This window comes from Balaenoptera borealis (assembly GCF_965194805.1).
Source record: "Balaenoptera borealis genome assembly, chromosome: 1".
Taxonomy (NCBI): Eukaryota; Metazoa; Chordata; class Mammalia; order Artiodactyla; family Balaenopteridae; genus Balaenoptera; species Balaenoptera borealis.
The window spans coordinates 172,392,823-172,403,087 of record NC_138860.1 but is presented as its reverse complement, the minus strand read 5'-3'; the positions used below and the strand labels follow the sequence as shown (position 1 = coordinate 172,403,087).

General features: G+C 42.4%; 1 protein-coding gene across 1 annotated transcript in view; it reads left to right on the top strand.

Annotated features, from left to right (window-relative positions):
• The first annotated feature begins 881 nt into the window (after positions 1–881).
• The window catches only part of SMPDL3B (sphingomyelin phosphodiesterase acid like 3B), a 34,318-nt gene continuing 24,934 nt past the window's right edge, over positions 882–10,265 (top strand). Inside the window, exon 1 of the mRNA XM_082348335.1 lies at positions 882–6,789. Within this exon, the coding sequence (XP_082204461.1) occupies positions 6,702–6,789 (88 nt within the window). The 5' untranslated portion in view covers positions 882–6,701. The remainder of the gene's footprint in view (positions 6,790–10,265) is intronic.

Genomic DNA, 10,265 nt, shown 5'->3' with positions numbered 1-10,265 from the left:
TAATTCTCTGCTAAACAGTAAATCCTTGCTGCTTATCTATTTTATGTACAGTAGTTTGTATCTGTGAATCCCATACTCCTAATTTGTCCCTCCCTGCCCCCTCCCCCCTCCCCCCTTTGGTAACCATAAGTGTGTTTTCTCTGTCTATGAGTCTGTTTCTGTTTTGCATATAGATTCATTTGTATTGTGTTTTAGATTCCACATATAAGTGATATCATATAGTATTTATCTTTTTCTGTCTGACATATTTCACTAAGCATAATATTCTCTAGGTCTATCCATGTTGCTGCAAATGGCAATATTTCATTCTTCTTTATGGCTAATATTCCATTGTAATAGTCCATATATACACCACATCTTCTCAAGCCAATCATCTGTTCATGGGCACTTGGGTTGCTTCCATGTCTTGGCTATTGTAAATAGTGCTGCTATGAACATTGGGGTGCATGTATCTTTTCAAATTAGAGTTTTTGTTTTTTCCAGATATATGCCCAAGAGTGGAATTGCTGGATCATACTGTAGTTCTAAGTTTAGTTTTTTAAGAAACCTCCACACTGTTTTCCATAGTGGCTGCACCAATTTACATTCCTATCAACAGTGTAGGAGGGTTCCCTTTTCCCCACATCCTTTCCAGCATTTATTTTTATTTTAAATTTTATTTATTTGGGCTTCCCTGGTGGCGCAGTGGTTAAGAATCCGCCTGCCAATGCAGGGGACACGGGTTCGAGCCCTGGGCTGGGAAGATCCCACATGCCGCGGAGCAGCTAAGCCTGTGCGCTACAACTACTGAGCCCTCGTGCCACAACTACTGAAGCCTGCGAGCCTAGAGCCCATGTTCCGCAACAAGAGAAGCCACCGCAATGAGAAGGCCGCGCACTGCAACGAAGAATAGCCTCTGCTCGCCCCAACTAGAGAAAGCCCACACGCAGCAACGAAGACCCAAAGCAGCCAAAAATAAATAAATAAATAAATAAATAAATATATTTTTAAAAATTTTTATTTATTTATTTTTGTCTGCATAGGGTCTTTGTTGCTGCGTGCAGGCTTTTCTCTAGTTACAGCGAGCAGGCGCTACTCTTCCTTGTGGTGCGTGGGCTTCTCATTGCGGTGGCTTCTCTTGTTGAGGAACATGGGCTCTAGGCTCGCAGGCTTCAGTAGTTGTGGCACGAGGGCTCAGTAGTTGTGGCTCGCGAGCTCTAGGGTGCAGGCTCAGTAGTTGTGGTGCACAAGCTTAGTTGCTCCGGGGCATGTGGGATCTTCCCAGACCAGGGCTCGAACCCGTGCCCCTGCATTGGCAGGCGGATTCTTAACCACTGCGCCACCAGGGAAGTCCTTATTTGTAGATTTTTTTGTTGATAGCCATTCTGACCAGTGTGAGATGATACCTCATTGAGCTTTAGATTTGCATTTCTCTAATAATTAGTGATGTTGAGCATCTTTTCATGTGCCTGTTAGCCATCTGTGTGTCTTCTTGGAGCTTTAGTCTTTAGTTGTCTATGGATCCTGCTGATATAGTCAGCGACTAGACTTGTACGGTTCTGAGGGGCCAGAGGTTCTGCTGTGACTCTGACCCCAGGGCTTTGCCAGGCTGGGAGCCTTGTTGATTAGTTTGTGTAATGTCCTTTTTTGCTGAATGTAAGCTCCATGAGAGTAGAGGCTTTGTTTTGCTCACCTCTGTGTCCCTAGGGCCTAGAAGCTAATAGATTTTGGATATTTATTGAACCCAAGTAAATGTCTCAGACTTCATGTCTGAAGACCGGCTTCCTCCTGGACACCTTGACACTTTTGGAACCCAGCAACCTCCCTCTGCTTCAATGGTTGGGCCAGTCTCCCTTCTCTTAAAGGTTCTTCCCTTCCGCTTTCTAGAGGGCAAAATCTGGAGGTGGCTGTCTTCGAGAAGCTGTGGCCTTCTACCTGGCCACAGCCTCCCCCAAGGGAGGGGATCTCTACTACCTGCTTAGATCAGGTTTTCAAAAAAGATACAGGGAGAACATAAATTAACACAACAATTCCCCTGCTACAGTCTATTAATTCCACTCTACTACGAGTTACTCACTCCCTCGTTAGACCCTCATCGCTTTTCTCTAGGACTACTCTGCCTCCTTGCTGGTCTCCTAGAGCAACCATCTTCTACAGAGCCAGTGCGTCTTTCTAAGATGCTAATTTGGTTGTGTCTCTCCCCTAGTTAAGACTCTTCCATGGCTCCCCACAGCTCTCAGCTCAAACCACTGAGCATGGCTTGGCTCCTGCTTGCTGCCCTGGTTCAGCACCCCAAGCCCCAATATCACCCAACACTGCTCCCTGGAATGTTCCAGCAACTCTCAGCGGGAGTTGTTTCTTCTTCCTGTAATACCCTCTTCCCCATTTTCTCCTTCTTCTGGCTAACTCTTACTTGTACAGGCAGGCTTCCTGTTTTGAAATTTTTTTATTTTATATTGGAGTATAGTTGATTAACAATGATGTGTTAGTCACAGTTTTACAGCAAAGTGATTCAGTTATACCCATACAAGTATCCATTCTTTTTCAAATTCTTTTCCCATTTAGGTTATTACAGAATGTTGAGCTGAGTTTCCTGTGCTATACCATAGGTTCTTGTCTGTTATCTATTTAAAATATAGTAGTGTGTACATGTCAATCCCAAACTCCCAATCTATATCTCCCCCCACGCCCTTTCCCCCAGTAACCATAAATTCGTTCTCTAACTCTGTGAGTGTTTCTGTTTTGTAAATAAGTTCATCTGCATCATGTTTTTAGATTCTGCATATAAGTGATATCACATGATAATTTGTCTTTGTATGATAATCTCCAGGTCCATCCATGTTGCTGCAAATGGCATTACTTCATTCTTTTTAATGGCTGAGTAATATTCCATTGTATATATATACCACATCTTTATCCATTCCTCTGTCGATGAACCTTTAGGTTGCCTCCATGTCTTGGCTATTGTAAACAGTGCTGCAGTGAACATCGGGGTACATGTATCCTTTTGAACCACTGTTTTCTCCGGATATATACCCAGGAGTGGATTGCTGAATCATATGGTAGCTCTATTCTTAGCTCTTTAAGGAACCTCCATATTGTTCTCCATAGTAGCTGTACCAATTTACATTCTCACCAACAGTGCAGGAGGGTTCCCTCCTCTCCACACCCTCTTCAGCATTTATTGTTTGTAAACTTTTTGATGATGGCCGTTCTGACTGGTGTAAGGTGATACCTCATTGTAGTTTTGATTTGCATTTCTCTAATACTTAGTGATGCTGAGCATCTTTTCATGTGCCTCTTGGCCATCTGTATGTCTTCTCTGGAGAAATGCAAGCAGACTTCATTTTCTTGTGCTTCACTTTATTGCACTTTGCAGATGATGAGTTTTTTACAAATTGGTGTTTGGCAGCCCTGCGTCAAGCAAGTCTATTGGTGCCATTTGTCCAACAGCATTTGTCAGTTCGTGTCTCTGTGTCATATTTTGATAATTTTCACAATATTTCAAACATTTTCATTATCATTATATTTGTTACAGTGATCTGTGATAATAAGTGATCTTTGATTATGTTACTATTGTAATTGTTTTGGGGTGGCACGAAACGTGCCCCTGTAAGTCAGAGAACTTAATCCATAAATGTTGTGTGTGTTCTGACTGCTCCACTGACCAGCTGCTTCCCCATCTCTTTCCCTCTCCTTTAGCCTCCCTATTCTCTGAGACACAACAATATTGAAACTGGGCCAATTAATAACCCTACAATGGCCTCTAAGTATTCAAGTGAAAGGAAGAGTCAATTGATGAGACAAAGTTTATTGTTGTCTTATTTTAAGAAATTGCCACAGGGACTTCCCTGGTGGCACAGTGGTTAAGAATCCACCTGCCAATGCAGGGGACACAGGTTCGAGCCCTGGTCCAGGAAGATCGCACATGCCGCGGAGCAACTAAGCCCGTGTGCCACAACTACTGAGCCCACGTGCCACAACTACTGAAGCTTGCGCGCCTAGAGCCTGTGCTCCGCAACAAGAGAGGCCACCGCAATGAGAAGGCCACGCAGGGCAACGAAGAGTAGTCCCCACTCGCTGCAAGTAGAGAAAGTCTGCATGCAGCAACGAAGACCCAACACAGCCAACAATAAATAAATAAATAAAAAGAAATGTCCACAGCCACCCCAGCCTTCAGCATCCACCACCCTGATCAGTCAGCAGCCATCAACATGGAGGCAAGATCCTCCTCCAGCAAAGAGATTACAACCCACTGAAGGCTCAAATGATGGTTAGCATTTTTTAGCAATAAAATATTTTTAAATTAAGGCATGTACATTTTTTAAACATAATGCTATTGCACACTTAATAGACTACAGTATAGTGTAAACATAACTTTTACATGCACTGGGAAACAAAAAAATTCATGTGACTTTATTTTTTTATTTTTTTTATTTTTTAATAAATTTATTTATTTATTTATTTTTGGCTGTGTTGGGTCTTCGTTGCTGCGCGTGGGCTTTCTCTAGTTGCGGTGAGCGGGGGCTTCTCTTCGTTGCGGTGCACGGGCTTCTCATTGCGGTGGCTTCTCTTGTTGCGGAGCACGAGTTCTAGGCACGTGGGCTTCAGTAGTTGTGGCTCATGGGCTCAGTAGTTGTAGCTCACGGACTCTAGAGCACAGGCTCAGTAGTTGCGGCGTCTGGGCTTAGTTGCTCCACGGCATGTGGTATCTTCCCGGACCAGGGCTCGAACCCGTGTCCCCTGCATTGGCAGGCGGATTCTTAACCACTGCGCCACCAGGGAAGTCCATGACTTGCTTTATTTTGATATTCGCTTTATCGTGGTGGTCTGAAACTGAACCCGCGATATCTCCGAGGTATGCCTGTATGTTAAGATTAAGCTGGTGGGACAAGCATACAATTATGTGCCTTGCAATGCAATGCAGCAGGTAGGACACAAGACCACATGAGACGTCATCTTGCCAAAAAAAATCAAATCTAAATGTCATCAAACCTCTAGATCTAACTACCAGTTTATAGGAAATATGGGGGACAGAAGACTAACTTAAATGATACCACGAAGAAACAATCAGCCAAATACTCCAGAATGTGGGAAATTTCATAGGACAAATGACCTGGTTCCACTGACAAAGAACAAGCAAAAGCGGGGAGGGAGAGAGGCCTAACATTAAAGAGAGACTTAAGAGACACATCAACCGCATGCAATGTGTGGACCTGGTTTGGATCCTGATTTGAACGAACCAATTGTAAAAAAAAAGTACTATGAGACAATCAGGGAAGTTTAAACATTGACCAAGTATCTACCTGGTGGTAGTAAGGAATTACTATTGAGATAGGCTGGGACCTGGGACCCTCTATGGGAGTGCTTTCACTTGCACCAGGGCAAATGTCTCCTTGAGCAACAGAAGACAAAGAACCTATAAGGGGCTAAAAACAACTGCAAACATGAGCAGTTGGGGCAATTATGAACAATAAGATACAAAAAGGCCACAAACCAACTGCCACTTCTGAGGTGCTGGGAGCAAAAGCGGGGTACTACGCATGATCCCCACACATAGCACCACCAAGGGATGGGCAGATCATCTAACCACCCCTCCAGCCCGACCCACTGATCCGCCCCTACCCTCATCCCATTTAAAGAGCCAGTCCTCCTCCTTGGAGCGCAAGCAAGGGCACCTGTTTCTTGTTTTCCTCCCTCATGCTGCAGCACGAGTCCCAGTAAAGCCTTGCCTGAAATTCTCATCCAGTCTCTTTTGAATTCCTGTTGATTGAAGAGTCCAGGGATCCCAGGTTGGCAACATTATTATTTTTTAGATCTGCTATGGTATTATCATTGGGTTAGAAAAAGAGAATCCTTATCTTTTAGACATATATACTAAAGTGTTTATGGGCAAAATGATATGATCTCTGGACTTGACTTTAAAATAATCCATCAGGGTTGGGGTCGGGGTACAGCTGAAGTAAGATTGGCCATGAGTTCCTAACTGCTGTTGCTGGAGGATGGGTACTGTGGGTTCCTTACACTATTCTCTCTACTTTTATTTATGTTTGTCAATTTCCATAATGAAAGAAGAGATGAAGCCTGTGTCACCTCCTCCCAGAAAGCCCTCTCACTTTCCTCAGAGGGTTAGCTCCCTCCTCTGGGCTTGTCAAGCCACCTAATACACTGAACGGCAGTCCAGGGGCTTACTTCTCCCTCTTGAGGGCAGAGTGGCCTTGGGTCCCCTCTATCTCCATGGGACATGGTTTCCAGCATAAATGAGCAGATGACTCTTAGTCTTGGTTCGTTTGTGGTCAAGCATCTTGATCTCCAACAAGCAGTTATGTTCCTTTGATGGCAAAGGCCTGACATTTTATACGATATGTTTGTTCTGCTGGGGTGGGGCAACATGAAATCTTCAAAAGTAGTTATTTGCCTGTCATTGGGTGGGGTTGAGTGAGTTTCTTGGAGAATCCAGTTGCTGGCTGTACCAACATTCTCTGAGGAACTGGCGGGACTGGTGCTGCTTCCTACTTGAGAGTCCAAAGTCCTGGCAGGTACAGCTCCTTGGGCAAACCCTGCTCACACCCTGCTGAGCACAGGAAGAAAAGTCAGAGGAGCCAAATGCCTCCACTGTCTGGGAACACTCAGTGACAGGACACGAAGTTCTGCTCTGGTGCGTGGCCACCAACACCTAGTTGGGAAGCCTGTGGCTCGAACACTTGCTCCAGGAGAACCTGATGGCTCCCATGAGGCGAGCCCCCAGGATGAGGCTGCCCGAGCTGCTGATTTTCCTGGCCCACTGGGGGATCACAAGGGCTGGACAAGGTAGGCACTGCGAATGCCTGTGATCTCCCTGTTTGGTACTATGAACTCAGGGTCTAGGGCTGCTGGAAGCTGCTCAGAGAAAGCTGAAAATGCTGATAAAACTAGCAAGGCAGGGAGCTAGGCGGGGGAGGCTGGGTGAGAGGGTTAGTGGGTGATGGAGGTGCTGTTTGAGCCTGAGATTTTAAGTGGGGGTGACAGCTGGCCACAGGAGGGACATTGACATTGTTCAGAGGTGTGGGTACGTAAGAGCCAGCCAGTTGGTAGAGGTAGAAGGTGGCAGGAAGATTCATGAATTCATTCAAAAAATATTGGTTGAGTAGCTCTCAAATCCAGTATTTTATTCAAACTCTGTTGAGGCATTTTACTAACCTCATTCCCTTTCTTAAAAAAAAAATTATTTATTTATTTATTTATTTATTTATTTATTTATTTATTTATTTATTTATGCTGGCCTTAGTTGCAGCATGCTGGCTCCTTAGTTGTGGCATGTGAACTCTTAGTTGCAGCATACATGTGGGATCTAGTTCTCTGACCAGGGGTCGAACCCCAGCCCCCCTGCATTGGGAGTGCAGAGTCTTAACCACTGCACCACCAGGGAAGTACCCTCATTCCCTTTTTGACCTATAAAACACTTTAGAATTTCCTAACAGGGTTTACTGTTGTTTAGAAATTTGCAAGGGCTTCTTTTCCGCAAATGCCACCAGCAGATTATAATTTTGTCAACAATGTAGATCTTAGTACCACCAGGCTTTGACCTACATCATTCATGGTATAAATTTTACCCTTGCAAGATAACTCCTATCTCTCTCTTAAAACGAGATCAGTTAGCCAGACTCATCAAGAAAAAAAGGGAGAAGACTCAAATCAATAGAATTAGAAATGAAAAAGGAGAAATAACAACTGACACTGCAGAAATACAAAGGATCATGAGAGATTACCACAAGCAACTATATGCCAATAAAATGGACAACCTGGAAGAAACGGACAAATTCTTAGAAAAACACAACCTTCCAAGACTGAACCAGGAAGAAATAGAAAATATAAACAGACCAATCACAAGTAATGAAATTGAAACTGTGATTAAAAATCTTCCAACAAACAAGAGCCCAGGACCAGATGGCTTCACAGGTGAATTCTATCAAACATTTAGAGAAGAGCTAACACCTATCCTTCTCAAACTCTTCCAAAATATAGCAGAGGGAGGAACGCTCTCAAACTCATTCTACGAGCCACCATCACCCTGACACCAAAACCAGACAAAGATGTCACACAAAAAAGAAAACTACAGGCTAGTATCACTGATGAACATAGATGCAAAAATCCTCAACAAAATACTAGCAAACAGAATCCAACAGCACATTAAATGGATGATACACCATGATCAAGTGGGATTTATCCCAGGGATGCAAGGATTCTTCAATATACACAAATCAATCAATGTGATAAACCATATTAACAAACTGAAGGAGAAAAACCATATGATCATCTCAATAGATGCAGAAAAAGCTTTTGACAAAATTCAACACCTATTTATGATAAAAACCCTCCAGAAAGTAGGATAGAGGGAACTTACCTCAACATAATAAAGGCCATATATGACAAACCCACATCCAGCATCCTTCTCAATGGTGAAAAACTGAAACCATTTCCTCTAAAATCAGTAACAAGACAAGGTTGCCCACTCTCACCACTATTATTCAACATAGTTTGGAAGTTTTAGCCACAGCAATCAGAGAAGAAAAAGAAATAAAAGGAATCCAAATCAGAAAAGAAGAAGTAAAACTGTCACTGTTTGCAGATGACATGATACTATACATAGAGAATCCTAAAGATGCTACAAGAAAACCACTAGAGCTAATCAATGAATTTGGTAAAGTTGCAGGATACAAAATTAATGCACAGAAATCTCTTGCATTCCTATACACTAATGATGAAAAATCTGAAAGAGAAATTAAAGAAACACTCCCATTTACCATTGCAACTAAAAGAATAAAATACCTAGGAATAAACTTACTCAAGGAGACAAAAGACCTGTAAGCAGAAAACTATAAGATACTGATGAAAGAATTTAAAGATGATACAAACAGATGGAGCGATATACCATGTTCTTGGATTGGAATAATCAACATTGTGAAAATGACTATACTACCCAAAGCAATCTACAGATTCAATGCAATCCCTATCAAACTACCAATGGCATTTTTCACAGAACTAGAACAAAAAATTTCACAATTTGTATGGAAACACAAAAGACCCCGAATAGCCAAAGCAATCTTGAGAAAGACAATCGGAGCTGGAGGAATCAGACTCCCTGACTTTAGACCATACTACAAAGCTACAGTGATCAAGACAGTATGGTACTGGCACAAAAACAGAAATATAGATCAATGGAACAGGCTAGAAAGCCCAGAGATAAACCCACACACATATGGTCACCTTATCTTTGACAAAGGAGGCAAGAATATACAATGGAGAAAAGACAGCCTCTTCAATAAGTGGTGCTGGGAAAACTGCACAGCTTCATGTAAAAGAGTGAAATTAGAACACTCCCTAACACCATACACAAAAATAAACTCAAAATGGATTAAAGACCTAAATGTAAGGCCAGACACTATAAAACTCTTAGAGGAAAACATACCCAGAACACTCCATGATATAAATCACAGCAAGATCCTTTTTGACCCACCTCCTTGAGAAATGTAAATAAAAACAAAAATAAACAAATGGGACCTAATGAAACTTAAAAGCTTTTGCACAGCAAAGGAAACCATAAACAAGACGAAAAGACAACCCTCAGAATGGGAGAAAATATTTGCAAACGAAGGAACTGACTAAGGATTAATCTCCAAAATATACAAGCAGCTCATGCAGCTGAATATCAAAAAAACAAACAACCCAATCCAAAAATGGGCAGAAGACCTAAATAGACATTTCTCCAAAGAAGATATGCAGATTGCCAACAGACACATGAAAGGATGCTCAACATCACTAATCATTAGAGAAATGCAAATCAAAACCACAATGACGTATCACCTCACACCAGTCAGAATGGGCATCACCAGAAAATCTACAAACAATAAATGCTGGAGAGGGTGTGGAGAAAAGGGAACCCTCTTGCACTCTTGGTGGGAATGTAAATTGATACAGCCACTATGGAGAACAGTATGGAGGTTCCTTAAAAAACTAAAAATAGAACTACCATATGACCCAGCAATCCCACTACTGGGCATATATCCTGAGAAAACCATACTTCAAAAAGAGACATGTACCACAATGTTCATTGCAGCACTATTTACAATAGCCAGGACATGGAAGCAACCTAAGTGTCCATCAACAGATGAATGGATAAAGAAGGTGTGTCACATATATACAATGGAATATTACTCAGCCATAAAAAGAAACGAAATTGAGTTATTTGTGGTGAGGTGGATGGACCTAGAGACTATCATACAGAGTGCAGTAAGTCAGAAAGAGAA